The 15,488-nt window shown below is 43.0% G+C and overlaps 1 protein-coding gene across 3 annotated transcripts; it reads right to left on the reverse strand.

Annotated features, from left to right (window-relative positions):
* Window positions 1-498: 498 nt before the first annotated feature.
* LOC142391553 (protein NLRC3-like) lies at window positions 499-8,328 on the reverse strand. 3 transcript variants are annotated; one of them, XM_075477403.1, is made up of 8 exons: window positions 8,106-8,328; window positions 4,598-4,708; window positions 4,409-4,513; window positions 4,220-4,330; window positions 3,605-3,736; window positions 3,058-3,136; window positions 2,688-2,895; window positions 499-2,540 (listed from the first exon to the last, which is right to left on the reverse strand). In XM_075477403.1, exons 2-8 carry the CDS (start codon window positions 4,663-4,665, stop codon window positions 703-705), a joined length of 2,541 nt encoding a protein of 846 aa, XP_075333518.1. In that variant the 5' UTR covers window positions 4,666-4,708; window positions 8,106-8,328; the 3' UTR covers window positions 499-702. The 3 variants fall into 3 exon arrangements, with proteins under 3 accessions (XP_075333518.1, XP_075333517.1, XP_075333519.1); XM_075477402.1 differs by having other exon boundaries at window positions 7,921-8,328; XM_075477404.1 differs by lacking the exons at window positions 4,220-4,330; window positions 4,409-4,513; window positions 4,598-4,708.
* Between the last annotated feature and the right edge of the window lie 7,160 nt (window positions 8,329-15,488).

A 15,488-nucleotide genomic window follows, 5' to 3' on the forward strand; every position in this document is an offset into this window, starting at 1 on the left:
AATAAGATGGGAGCAAATAAAATTATTAATTAATCCATTAAAGCGGCAGTCGGCAACTTTTTTTTAGTCATATTAGCTTGAACTGTCATGGGATTCTGGAAGTAGAATATTAAATAGGCTGTTTAGGAAAAATAACGAATTCTGTAGCTCCCTCTGAAGCCTGTAATCATGCTTGCAAAAACCGAGCGCTCCCGGCTGTTTTTAACCAATCAAGTTAGGGTGGAGGAATCCTACCTGTCAATCACAGCTTGTGCACACGCTGCTGAGCGTGAGTCTGCCCCAGCTTGTGTGCGCTCACACTGGTGTGAACTCACGTGCACAACCTCGTCCACAGAGGGGGAGGGGTTTGGGGGGCGATTCGGAGCTTGTTAGAGGTTGGGGGAGGGACCTGAAAGTTGTATCAGTTCGAATTTTCCGACTTTAGACTCGCAATTTTGAAAACTTGCCGACTGCAGCTTTAAACAAATTAATTATAAAATTGATAAATGACTGCCACCAAGTTCTTCCTCAGAGGAACTGCTGAGTTTCTATTTCCAACAAAGTATCATCTCACATCACTTGTAAGATGATATTTTGTTGTGAACTGACACTTCATAAATAAACTGAAGTTCATTTGAAACTGAGTTTAACGCTGATTCTGCTGTTTTTCTCCAGTTAATAAGTAAACAATGTATTTATAAAGAAATATATCTGTGTTTGTACTCACAGAGCTTTGTTGGAGGCTTTGACCACTGGCAGCAGCCTCAGAAGAGCCTCCTCTGAAGCAGAGTACTTCTTCAGGTCAAACTCATCCAGATGTTTTCCTGATGACAGTAAGATGAAGACCAGAGCTGACCACTGATCAGGAGACAGTTTATCTGTGGAGAGACTTCCTGAACTCAGGGCCTGTTGGATCTCCTCCACCAGAGAACGATCATTCAGTTCATTCAGACAGTGGAACAGATTGATGCTTCTCTCTGCAGACAGATTCTCACTGATCTTCTCCTTGATGTAATAAACTGTTTCCTGATTGGTCTGTGAGCTACTTCCTGTCTGTGTCAGCAGGCCTCGTAGGAACTTCTGATTGGTCTGCAGGGAAAGACCCAGGAGGAAGCGGAGGAACAGGTCCAGGTGTCCATTTGGACTCTCTAAGGCCTTGTTCACAGCACTCTGGTAGAAGAGAGTCTCTTTGCTTGATATAAACCATTTGTAGGTTGTTACTTCTTGTTCTTCATCTTCATCTTTAGGCCTCTTGGGTCGTTCATCTTTTCCCATCAAGTTGAGTCCAGAGTTGATGAAGGTCAGATGCACATGAAGAGCAGCCAGAAACTCCTGAACACTCAGATGGATGAAGCAGAACACCTTCTCCTGGTACAGCCTTCTCTCCTCTCTAAAGATCTGTGTGAACACTCCTGAGTACACTGAGGCTGCTGAGATATCGATGCCACACTCTGTCAGGTCTGATTCATAGAAGATCAGGTTTCCTTTCTGCAGCTGCTCAAAAGCCAGTTTTCCCAGAGACTCAATCATCTTCCTGCTCTCTGGACTCCAGTGTGGATCTGTCTCAGCTCCTCCATCATACTTGAGCTTCTTCACTTTGGCCTGAACCACCAGGAAGTGGATGTACATCTCAGTCAGGGTGCTGGGCAGCTCTGCTCCCTCTCTGGTTTCCAACACATCCTCCAGAACTGTAGCAGTGATCCAGCAGAAGACTGGGATGTGGCACATGATGTGGAGGCTTCGGGATGTCTGGATGTGGGAGATGATCCTGCTGGCCTGCTCCTCATCTCTGAATCTCTTCCTGAAGTACTCCTCCTTCTGTGGGTCAGTGAACCCTCTGACCTCTGTCTCCATGCCAACACAGCCAGGAGGGATCTGATTGGCTGCTGCAGGTCGTGTGGTTATCCAGAGGCGAGCAGAGGGAAGCAGCTTCCCCCTGATGAGGTTTGTCAGCAGCACATCCACTGAGGTGGGCTCTGTAGCATCAGTCAGGGGCTCCTTGCTGTGGAAGTCCAGAGGAAGTCGACACTCATCCAGACCGTCAAAGATGAACACAACCTGGAACTGTTCAAAGCTGCAGATTCCTGCTGCTTTGGTCTCAGTAAAGAAGTGATGAACAAGTTCCACCAAGCTGAACTTTCTCTCTTTCAGCACATTCAGCTCTCTGAAAGTGAATGGAAACATGAAGTGGATGTCCTGGTTGGCTTTGCCTTCAGCCCAGTCCAGAGTGAACTTCTGTGTTAAGACTGTTTTCCCAATGCCAGCCACTCCCTTTGTCATCACTGTTCTGATTGGTTCATCTCTTCCAGGTGGGCCTTTAAAGATGTCTTCTTGTCTGATGGATGTTTCTGCTCTGCCTGCTTTCCTGGATGCTGCTTCAATCTGTCTGACCTCATGTTCATCATTGACCTCTCCGCTCCCTCCCTCTGTGATGTAGAGCTCTGTGTAGATCTGATTCAGAAGGGTTGGCTTTCCTGCTTTAGGAATCCCCTCAAACACACACTGGAACTTCTTCTTCAGGGCAGATTTAACTTTACGTCCACAAACTGCTGCAACAAGTTCTGAATGAAGACAAGAAATAACATCAGTAAACAGACATTTCAACCCTGTAAAGAATGAGTATCTGAACATCTGCTGTTCTGTGTGCTGAGACATCAGAAAATGTGTCATTTATCCAGCAGGTTAAACCTTTAGAGAAATCCTCTTACTGCTCTGCAGACGGTCAGCCAGCTCCTCCTGCTTCATTCTCCTCAGGAAGTGAACTGTGATCTTCACTAATGCCTCTCTGCTGCTCCAACGCTCTTCATCCTCACCCTCCCTCTGACTCTCTAAGCATTCTGGGTAATCTGGACTCAGAACCTTCTGCATCTTCTTCAGCTCCTCCTTCACAAAAGTGAGCATGTTGTCCTCCAGCAGCTGGAACAGAAAACTATATGAATGAGCCAATCAGACTGAAACCATGGAGCCAAACATCAGATCCATGTTGGACACACTGACAACCCACTGGTCTACAGAGTGCAGCATGGAGATGGCTGTGAGCAGAACAGATGGGAAAGTAGTTGTTGTGCATGTACAGACCATAAATATGGAGTCCAGCTGTGTTTGATGCTGCTGGGCAGACGGACCACTGGGACCCTCTGAGCTCTGCTGGTCCACTCTGTGGAGGAATCATGAAGATTAAGATTAGATTTATTTTTATCTACATTACAGGGAATATACACAGAATTTCTCCTCTGCTTTTAACCCATCCAGGTTGGCACCTGTTGAACACACACAGGGTCACACATTCATAGAGACAGATGCCATATACACTGGAATCACAGCACCGGGGAGCATGGGGGTACACTGCCTTGCTCAAGAGCACCTCAGCTGTGGCAAGGAGGTGGACACCCCTCCAGCTGTTAGTTCACCAAACTTTTTATGAGTGGGAACCGAACCACCGACCTTCTGGTTATTGGACGACTGCTGTGTTGGTGGAAAACATCCAACACACACCGCTTCACATATGAACATAGAAATGGATGTGAAGCAGAGCTGAGCTCACATTAAACACATGTTGGAGTAAAAACTGTTCAAACTGACTCTGCTGCATTTTACTCTGTTACAGCATTTACACTCGGCTCACCTCTGAGGGGACGGATGTTGGGCTGATTTGAAGTTAACAGGACGACCCATCGACCGGTCACTCTTCATGGACACACAGCTGGGTTCAGGCTCAGCTCCAGGTTCAGGTCCAGGTCTGAGTCTCTGATGGATCCTGACAGAGAAACACTTGTTTCATTCAAACTAAAGTATCAGTGATGGTGTTTGAGTCTACAGTGAGACGGCCTGTCAGAGAGTCAGTGTGGCTGCTGTGGAACAATGTTAGTTTTAACAAGGTTTCTTTGGAGATAATTAATAACAGATCAATTACCTGCATGATTGGGGTGTTGCTTCAGAAGCTAATTTTAAACTGACGTCATTAAACACAACGTGTGAGAACATAATATTTCTGCATCAGCCGCCCTGTTCACTACATAATCAGCATCCTGTGAAAAAGCCACATCAGTGGCAGATATTCAGTAATATTCTTCCTTTGTTTTAATAAAGAGCTGCAGGACTGAACTAAAACATCACATCACACACATGATGCAGCTCATTAGTTCATCAGAGACATCAACAAGTCTCAAGTAATTCAGCTGGAAACTGGTTATCATCTGAAACATGATGCAGCCTCCACTGAATACTGACAGCTACTCACTGCTGGGCTGGTGGAACATTCTGTTTGAAATCAAAGAAGAAATCCTTCGACCGGTCGCTCTTAAAGGACACACAGCTGGGTTCTGGTTCAGGTTTCAGTGTCTGATGGATTCTGATAGAAAAACATTTCAGCTCAATGATGTCAAAGCTGAATGCATTTTAAGTTAAATATCTTAATCATGTATTTTACTTTTTGTCAGATGAAAAGATTCTTTTGAAATTGAAAAAGAAATCCTTTGACCGGTCGCTCTTAAAGGACACACAGCTTGGTTCAGGATCAGGCTCTGGTTGGTTCCTGTGAATAAAGGAGGTTTGGTGATGTGAGCGCTGAGCTGGGACATGGAGAAGAGTCATGGACAGTTAGAGATGGTCACCTCACCTCTGAGCTTTGCTCTGGCTCTCATGTTCCCCACACAGAGAGGTTTTAGTGTCCTCACTCTGATCCATGCTGCTGAACTCACATCAGCTCACACACACTTTCTACCTTCTTCTGCAGTGGAAACACAGATCATTAATCTGCACAGCAGCTCACATCCTCCTCTCCATGTGTCAGATCTTGTGCTCTGATAAGAAAATCGTGTTTCAGTATAAACTCGTCAGAAATGTGTTGTTTTAACACGCAGTGGACACATATGTTCAACATTCAGCTTTAAGGGGGAGATGTTAGAGGCTGATCCCACAGTCTGAGCGCTGAAACCCGATCCACCAGTTAGAAGTTAGAATTCAGGGTCAGTACACACAGAAGAGCCTCAGAGGAAGCAGGAATCCAACATGGCAGCTAACCAAACCGCTGCAGGATGTCAGCTTCACATTCTCAGTCTGAAACTTAAAGTTAAAGTCCAGGGGCCTCATGTACAAAGACTTGCGTGGATTTCCTCCTGAAACATGGCGTACGCTCAAACCCAAATGCCCTCCAACGTCGGATGTACGAATCTGTGCGCACGCATCAATCCAAGCACATTTCGTTTGTACATCCCAATCAACGTGGAACTGAGCGCACATGTCGGAGCACCCGACTCCTCCCTGTCCACGCCCCGACTTAAATACGCAAATCATATTTAAATGAGCCCTGCACCTGCGATTCCCCTCTCTGCACGATCAGAAAATAAAGAAAAAAGAATGAATAAGACGGGAAAAAAGAAGAACTTCACGGAAAGCGAGATGGAGGTGCTACTTTCTGAAGTGAAGGCCTGCTAAAATGTGTTCTTTGGCACGCTGTCCTCCGGCATAAGCAGCAAACACAAGAGGAGTGGTTGGGAGAGCCTGAGGCTGTTAATGCTGTGGGGTCTGAGAAGCCTCACAAGCAGAGGTGAAGAAGAAGTGGTCCGACATTAAGGTGGAGGTGAAGAAGAAGTGGTCCGACATTAAGGTGGATGTGAAGCGGAGACTGGCTGCCTACCGCTGCAGTGTGGCCAAAACAGGCGGGTGGGGGGGTGACCGACTGTTTCCTGTTAACATACAAATTCATCATGTGATTGCGCTTTTATAGCAATGTGTGTGCAGTCGATAGCTCCGATTACAAAACCGGCTCTCGCTGCAAATTGAGCTTTAATGTTGGCCTGTTGGGAATTTGATATACGTGGCTGAGATGCGGATAATTCTGTCCCACGCGGCTGGCATGGCTCAGCTCAGGGTAGACTGGCACAGTCCCAATCGGTTGGCCAGCTCCCTCTGGAATGCTCCGGTTGCTATAGGAACCCCAGTGTGCACATCACATGTGAGCACAGGCAGCGCACGGCTCCTCCCTGTGTTGCGCTCCAACGCCGGCCGCAGCTCTGCACAGTTCCAGGAGGATTGCCCTCGGTAACCTAAAGCAGCTGATGAGCCAGTCGCCATCATGTTCACACGCGCTCTCTTCGAATTGCACCATTTGCAAAGTCTTCTAATACTGCTAAAGCAGCCATTGTTTTTAATGGTATGCATTGCACCACTTTGAGCTGCTTTTATATCCACTCGTGTAAATGGAGACACATGGGTGTATTAATTGTTTATCAGTATTAATTGTTCATGTGTCTCAGATGTGCACATCACAGTCTGAGGACTAATTGTTTTCACATTTATTTATTATGACAGTTTCCCAACATCACCTCTAAGTGTCGCCAAAGAATCAACAGCTGTAGAAAAGTGCGTACGCCAGCCCTGAAGTTGGCGTGAGGCACCGCACATTTCCACGGTCTTTTCGCTCTTGATACAGCTGATCGTTAACGTGAAAAGGTGCGTACGCCACTTTTTTGTGTGTACGCTACGCACGCTTTGTACACGAGGCCCCTGCTCTGTGAAAACACACATGTGCTCAGTGAGATGAACTTCATCTTCCTGTCAAACTGTGTGGATCAAACAATAAAATCATTCCTGCTGACGGACGTCAGCGGCGCTGGAGTTGGCTTCCCATTCAGCAATTAAAGGGATGGGCATAAAGGGCCATTTCACTGCTCTTTTTCATGCTGATGGCTCTGCACGAGGTCCTGGATGGAAACTACTGCAGTTGGACGGCTCAGATGGGGGATCAATTAATATTGTTCTCAGTTACACCCTCATGTTTACTCTATGTAGGTTCCTTAATGAAGCCATTAGCTTGACGCTCTTCTCTCTCGTCATCCACATCTACGACAAAATAAAAACTCCACAAGATCCTCTTTTGTTCCTCAATTTACTTCCAAAAAACATAAAGAATGGTACAGCAATGATCCAATATGAGAAAAATAAAAAAGGTGGGAGAAAAAAAAAAGAAAGTGACAGAGAGAGAGAGAGAGAGAGAGAGAGAAAGGTAAAAAAAAAACTGTGTGGCTCCACTCTAAGCCGCCTGACCATAATGACTCCGGTAACCAAACTCTCCTGAGATTAACAACAAATCAAAGGCAATGTTCGCAATTTTTAACCTTTTTAAATAATGCACACATAAATGACCTGAATTAAACTGTTAACTTATTAAATGAATTATCTGTCTATAAATACTGTAAATAGCTCCTTTTTTATTACAATTAACGTAAATCATATTTCAACATGTAAACTCAAATAGCTATCCAAATATCAGTAAACCCAAATAGGACCCAGGCTGCTACACTCTACATTCGTGTCTTTTCAGGTATCAGCAGGTGCACGGATGACCCACCAGTGCAGCCCAGTCTGAGGACATATCCGACCACATGAACGGGGGACAGGAGACGCAGCTTCCAGCCAAGCTGCTCTTTAAAGGTTTATTCTGCAGATTTGCAGTAGGTGAAGTCTTTGCTTTCAAATTCGTTTCTATGTTTTATTGTTAAATGTTCAATTCATTTTGTTTGTGCTCCAAATAAATTCACTTCATATCTTTTTTTGTTCTGGGGCCCCATGAAAAAAAACCCCGGCCCCACCCTGGCACCCCCCTGATAAATTTGTTCTGGAACCGCCACTGCCCATGACTCGTAGAGACTAAATGCAAGCCTCCGCCTGTTTCCCCTCTAAAAGCTAACAATTAGACATCCCATAGTCCAACCATTCATCAGCCCTGTTCTGCACTGGATGTTTTCATGAGATCTGCGTTGCTGAGAATTGTTTCGCTGTCACCTCATGAGTCTTTCCACGAACATGTCGTGCTGCCCATCATCCGGGTATTAATGGATCTACTACAGCCTCATCACAACAATTCTGTCCCGATCTGAGCAGTCCAACTGTTGAAGGCCCGAAGTTATGTCAACTTTAACAGTTTCGTTCAGGACTTACCCTGGAAGTGACAACATGGCGGACAGGCCGAGCCGAGCCGAGCCGAGCGGCTGCCTCCTCCGTCCCAACTTCACGGTTCCAGCTGAGAGTCCGGTACCGTGAAGTTTGGAGCGCAAATTTCTGCCGGAACTGACCTGCCCACCGCTGATGTTAACGCGTCACACATTCAAAACAGCTGGAATTACCTTCAGGAGCTTCACGCGGAGAAAAGCAGCTGCGCCACAACGGGATGGGAAGTGAAACTAAACTGAGAGGAAACACCCAGAGAGGGAGTTCTGATCCAGTGAAAGGTCAGTTCCACTTTATTCTCCCTGTCTGCTCCTCCAGAACAGGATTTATTGAAGTCAGATGAAAAATGTGTTTCCATGTCCAACAGTTTCTCTGGTAGATCTGATGCTGGTGATCAAAGCTCCCTGATGTCACGACGCTGAAGTTGGCATCCGATTCGCCAGCCTCCGATTCGCGCATTAAAGGGGTGGGCATAAAGGGCAATTTCACTGCTTTTTTTGCATTTTGATCGACCAAAACAAGGTCCTGTATGGAAACTACAAAAGTTACACTGATCAAATCTGGATGGAATTATTCTAAAGAGGTTGTAAATTCATTAAAATCTTGTTTGGGATTTGTGAAACCTTTTTCTGATTTGTGAAAATACAGAACAGGGCCATTCACTGCTTTTTTGGTATTCTGATCACCCTGAACTGGGTCCTGTATGGAAACTACATTACTTAGACAGCTCAAATCTGGATGGAATTATTCTAAAGAGGCTATAGATTCATTAAAACCTTGTTTGGGATTTGTGAAACCTTTTTCTGATTTGTGAAAATGCAGAACAGGGCCATTCACTGCTTTTTTGGAATTCTGATCACCCTGAACTGGGTCCTGTATGGAAACTACAGTACTTAGACTGCTCAAATCTGGATAGAATTATTCTAAAGAGGCTATAGATTCATTAAAACCTTGTTTGGGATTTGTGAAACCTTTTTCTGATTTGTGAAAATACAGAACAGGGCCATTTCACTGCTTTTTTTGCATTTTGATCGACCAAAACAAGGTCCTGTATGGAAACTACAAAAGTTACACTGATCAAATCTGGATGGAATTATTCTAAAGAGGTTGTAGATTCATTAAAATCTTGTTTGGGATTTGTGAAACCTTTTTCTGATTTGTGAAAATACAGAACAGGGCCATTTCACTGCTTTTTTGGTATTCTGATCACCCTGAACTGGGTCCTGTATGGAAACTACATTACTTAGACAGCTCAAATCTGGATGGAATTATTCTAAAGAGGCTATAGATTCATTAAAACCTTGTTTGGGATTTGTGAAACCTTTTTCTGATTTGTGAAAATACAGAACAGGGCCATTTCACTGCTTTTTTTGCATTTTGATCGACCAAAACAAGGTCCTGTATGGAAACTACAAAAGTTACACTGATCAAATCTGGATGGAATTATTCTAAAGAGGTTGTAGATTCATTAAAATCTTGTTTGGGATTTGTGAAACCTTTTTCTGATTTGTGAAAATACAGAACAGGGCCATTTCACTGCTTTTTTGGTATTTTGATCACCCTGAACTGGGTCCTGTATGGAAACTACATTACTTAGACAGCTCAAATCTGGATGGAATTATTCTAAAGAGGCTATAGATTCATTAAAACCTTGTTTGGGATTTGTGAAACCTTTTTCTGATTTGTGAAAATACAGAACAGGGCCATTTCACTGCTTTTTTGTTATTCTGATCACCCTGAACTGGGTCCTGTATGGAAACTACATTACTTAGACAGCTCAAATCTGGATAGAATTATTCTAAAGAGGGTACAGAGTCTTTAAAACACATTTTATTATTTGTGAAAACTTTATTTGGTCATTGAAAATTCAAAAAGTTCCTCTGAGCTTTCTTTCTTCTTTTCATTTGGACCATCCAAAACCAGAACCTGTATGAAAAATGATTAAATATGGGTTTAATCATTGATCACATGATATAAATGATATCAAACACACTTTAGAATTTGTGAAACCTTTCTTTGTCCCAAAATTCACAGGAGTCCTCGCCTCTCCATGTTCATTTTAATTTCCATGAGGATCTCCTGTCTTTCACTACATAGGAAAAAGAAAAAGTTCATGCATTTTACGTCACTAACTACTTACAAGAGTCTTCTTCACTTGTTGACTTTATTATCATGTTCTTTTATCTAGAAACAATGACTTCTCTCACCTTTCTTCCATCTGCCCGTGGTCAACCTCTGCCACCGATTCAATCCGTTTCATTTTTCTGACTACTTCCAGAGCCTTTATTGTTGCCTGCATCAGACATCCCATAGTCCAACCATTAATATGCCCTATTCTGTATTGGATGCTTTGATGAAATCTGCATCACACATTTATTGCTGTCATCTCATGAATCTTTCCACTAACATGTGCTATCATTTCAGACCCTGCTTGTCTTCTCCTGCTCCCATCATAGTCATCTTACCTCCCATCTGAGTGCAGACAGAACCTTCTTCATCCCATTGTTAACACTATCTTAGATGTCTGTAAAACAACTGTTCAACATTGTCTTTGCCTTGCAGCCCTTTAGCCTATTTGTGAATGTGATAACCTGCCATTGTAATAATGAGATTAAAAACTGTCTATTTGGCTAAAGTTTGTTTCCAGTTGCCATTTTACAAGACACGTCAAGAAAATAAAAATTAATTTTATTTGACAAATTTAATGTAAAATAATGGGTGGTTAAGACCAACAGTAATCATTAGGTTGTGCTTACATGATTTAGAATACTGTACATGGACATACGTATCTGTTAGGATGGCCATGTAGCAGCTGGATACGCAAGGTAGGAGACTTGAGGCAGAGGTAGTGATGAACCAACCGGGTGTTTTATTCACCAACATTTACATCAATCATACACTTTAACATGGACACATACTGCGGACCAGGAGCACTGTGGTCCTAGCAGCATTCGTAGTAACAGGACCAACTCTCTCACGTGGTCCAACTGGCAGCCTTATATCCTACTCTGGTTCCACCAACCAAACCCCTAGGGGATTCTGCTCCTCCCATTACACATCCCCATAACAACAACACACAAAAACCTTAAAATACATTTACCCTCTATCATAAAATCAATCAATTCCTAGCATGTCTAAACAAAAGTACCAAATCTACCAAAGACTTCCCCTAACTGATTCTGGTGCACTACTCGCTACACTAATCAGCACATGGTACGACCCGGAACCTTCAAACGCTGCAGACTGAATGTAGGGACTCTTTTGACTGAGCACCCTGGAGAGGAGACATTGGTGAATGACTTTACACACAAATTTCAGAATTCACAATTCCAAACAGCATAGTCACCTCACAGTTTATCACATCCTTTAGCTACACGTATCCTTATCACAGAGCATTTCAGGCTACTAACTGACTGGATGTTTCCCTTTACAGGCCTGGTCCCCCCTCACTCCCCGCTGAGGGCAACACAGGACCTGCACACCCACCTGTTGTTAATATACACATTCAATAAAACATTTGACAATTTATTTATGCCACATTATTAAAAATACTACTCATGTGACCTCAAAGACCAAAAGTCAGTAATGAAGATTACCTTCATTACAATAGCCCATTTTCCCATTGTAATTTATTTTACTCTACTCTAGAGCCACAACAACACTACACATTTTTAACTGACCAAACTACACACTGTTCTATCTATATTACAACAACTTAACAAGAAGTTTATTTCTCACTGGCAACCACTTGAAGATATGAAGAAATAGTTTAACCCAAAAGACATCTTCAACATTCCAGAAAGACAAATCTTGATTAAGTAAATGTATTTCAACCTTACATTCACAAATTGTCTGGTATAGGGTGAACTCTAACAGCAAAATGTAATGTTTAATATCCAATTCATCAGTGTACATAACACATAATGGCAAAATACTACGGGTTTGATAGACGATATAATCAGGAAGTTGTGGTACAGTATCTAAGATAGTGTTAATAATGGCATGAAGAAGGTCCTGTCTGCACTCAGATGGGAGGTAAGATGACTATGATGGGAGCAGGAGAAGACAAGCAGGGTCTGAAATGATAGCACATGTTAGTGGAAAGATTCATGAGATGACAGCAATAAATGTGTGATGCAGATTTCATCAAAGCATCCAATACAGAATAGGGCATATTAATGGTTGGACTATGGGATGTCTGATGCAGGCAACAATAAAGGCTCTGGAAGTAGTCAGAAAAATGAAACGGATTGAATCGGTGGCAGAGGTTGACCACGGGCAGATGGAAGAAAGGTGAGAGAAGTCATTGTTTCTAGATAAAAGAACATGATAATAAAGTCAACAAGTGAAGAAGACTCTTGTAAGTAGTTAGTGACGTAAAATGCATGAACTTTTTCTTTTTCCTATGTAGTGAAAGACAGGAGATCCTCATGGAAATTAAAATGAACATGGAGAGGCGAGGACTCCTGTGAATTTTGGGACAAAGAAAGGTTTCACAAATTCTAAAGTGTGTTTGATGTCATTTATATCATGTGATCAATGATTAAACCCATATTTAATCATTTTTCATACAGGTTCTGGTTTTGGATGGTCCAAATGAAAAGAAGAAAGAAAGCTCAGAGGAACTTTTTGAATTTTCAATGACCAAATAAAGTTTTCACAAATAATAAAATGTGTTTTAAAGACTCTGTACCCTCTTTAGAATAATTCTATCCAGATTTGAGCAGTCTAAGTAATGTAGTTTCCATACAGGACCCAGTTCAGGGTGATCAGAATACCAAAAAAGCAGTGAAATGGCCCTGTTCTTTCTTTTCACAAATCAGAAAAAGGTTTCACAAATCCCAAACAAGGTTTTAATGAATCTATAGCCTCTTTAGAATAATTCCATCCAGATTTGAGCAGTCTAAGTAATGTAGTTTCCATACAGGACCCAGTTCAGGGTGATCAGAATTCCAAAAAAGCAGTGAAATGGCCCTATTCTGCATTTTCACAAATCAGAAAAAGGTTTCACAAATCCCAAACAAGGTTTTAATGAATCTATAGCCTCTTTAGAATAATTCCATCCAGATTTGAGCAGTCTAAGTAATGTAGTTTCCATACAGGACCCAGTTCAGGGTGATCAGAATAACAAAAAAGCAGTGAAATGGCCCTGTTCTTTATTTTCACAAATCAGAAAAAGGTTTCACAAATCCCAAACAAGGTTTTAATGAATCTATAGCCTCTTTAGAATAATACTATCCAGATTTGAGCAGTCTAATGTAGTTTCCATACAGGACCCAGTTCAGGGTGATCAGAATACCAAAAAAGCAGTGAAATGGCCCTGTTCTTTCTTTTCACAAATCAGAAAAAAGGTTTCACAAATCCCAAACAAGGTTTTAATGAATCTATAGCCTCTTTAGAATAATTCCATCCAGATTTGAGCAGTCTAAGTAATGTAGTTTCCATACAGGACCCAGTTCAGGGTGATCAGAATTCCAAAAAAGCAGTGAAATGGCCCTATTCTGCATTTTCACAAATCAGAAAAAGGTTTCACAAATCCCAAACAAGGTTTTAATGAATCTATAGCCTCTTTAGAATAATTCTATCCAGATTTGAGCAGTCTAATGTAGTTTCCATACAGGACCCAGTTCAGGGTGATCAGAATGGGGAAATGGGAAATGTAAGATCGTTAGCTAACAAGTTGGATGAACTTTTAGCCTTGATAAGGACTCAGCAAGAATATCGGGAATGTAGCATTATGTGTTTTACTGAGACATGGCTACAGGATCATATACCCGACTCCAGCGTCTCTCTGCCGGGCTTCCTGACTGTACGAGCAGATCGAGATATAAAGAGTAGCAGGAAAAGGAAAGGGGGTGGATTGGCAGTGCTTGTCAACAACAGATGGTGTCACCCAGGACATGTTACTGTGAAGAGTCGTCTCTGCAGTCCTGACATTGAACTATTGGCAGTAAGTTTTCGTCCATATTATTTGCCAAGAGAGTTCACCAGTGTTGTTTTGGTGGCTGTTTACATTCCACCCTCAGCTGTTGCCGACACTGCATGTGATGTCATCAGTTCCGTTGTTGCTAAGATACAGACTCAACACCCCAATTCTTTTGTGGCAATATCTGGTGATTTTAATCATGCCTCACTCTCTGCTACACTGCCAACTTTTCAACAGTTTGTCAGCTGCTCTACCAGAGAAAACAAGACATTGGATTTGTTTTACACAAATGTCAAGGATTCATACATTTCCAAATCAAGACCTCCCCTGGGAAAATCAGATCACAACCTTGTTTTTCTCTGTTCAGCGTATAAACCCCTTGTCCAGAGACTACCTGTCACAAAAAGGACTGTTAGAAAGTGGTCAGAGGAAGCTGAAGAAGCCTTACAGGGTTGTTTTGATGCAACCGATTGGATTTCTCTTTGTAAGCCACATGGAGAGGACATTAATGCCATGACTGAGTGTGTGACTGACTATATAAACTTCTGTGTGGACAACACCATCCCCACCAGAACAGTGAGATGCTTCCCTAATAACAAACCCTGGATCACCAGTGAGCTAAAGGAACTATTGAACAGGAAAAAAAGAGCCTTTAGGGAGCGAGACAGGGAGTTACTGAGGAGTATACAGAAGCAGCTCAAAGTCAAGATCAGAGAGAGCAAGGAGGTGTATAGAAAGAAGCTTGAGAGTAAACTGCAGAGGAACAATATCAGAGATGTGTGGTCAGGAATGAAGAAGATCACAGGCCTCAAGCAGAGGGAGGATCGGATGGATGGAAGTCTGGACAGAGCAAATGAGCTGAACACATTCTTCAACAGGTTCAGTTCAGGAACAAGCTCACCATCCTCCCCTCCTGTTCCCAGCCAAAGAGACATCCCACCCTCCTCTGACCCACAGCTTTCCTGTAACATCTCCACCTCCACCTCAGTCATGGATTCTTCTGCTTCCACTAGTTTGTCATCAACCCAATCAGGAGATGCTGCTGTCCCCTTTGCCTCCCCCTCCCACTTTTCTGTTTCTAGAAGTCAGGTGAAGAGGCAGTTGGAAAGACTGAACCGGAACAAGGCTGCAGGTCCAGATGGTGTCAGCCCCCGAGTCCTGAAGGCCTGTGCAGAGCAGCTCTGTGGGATTCTGCAACACCTTTTCAACCTTAGCTTGACCCAAGAGAAGGTACCACTGTTGTGGAAGACATCCTGTCTGGTTCCGGTACCAAAGAAAACCCACCCTTCAGATATCAATGACTACAGACCTGTTGCCCTGACATCCCACATCATGAAGGTCCTGGAGAGACTCCTGTTGACCCACCTGTGTAAGCAAACCAGCACATATCAGGACCCCCTGCAGTTTGCTTATCGCCATGGAGTTGGAGTTGAAGACGCTATCATACACCTGCTTCAACAAACCCACTGTCATCTGGACAAAGCAGGCAGCACTGTGAGGATCATGTTCTTTGATTTCTCCAGTGCATTTAACACAATCCAGCCTGATCTGCTTAGTCTGAAACTCCAGAAGACTCAGGTGGAGGCCTCAACAATCACCTGGATTAATGACTACCTGACAAACAGACCACAGT

Source organism: Odontesthes bonariensis, chromosome 11 (genome assembly GCF_027942865.1).
Source record: "Odontesthes bonariensis isolate fOdoBon6 chromosome 11, fOdoBon6.hap1, whole genome shotgun sequence".
Taxonomy (NCBI): domain Eukaryota; kingdom Metazoa; phylum Chordata; class Actinopteri; order Atheriniformes; family Atherinopsidae; genus Odontesthes; species Odontesthes bonariensis.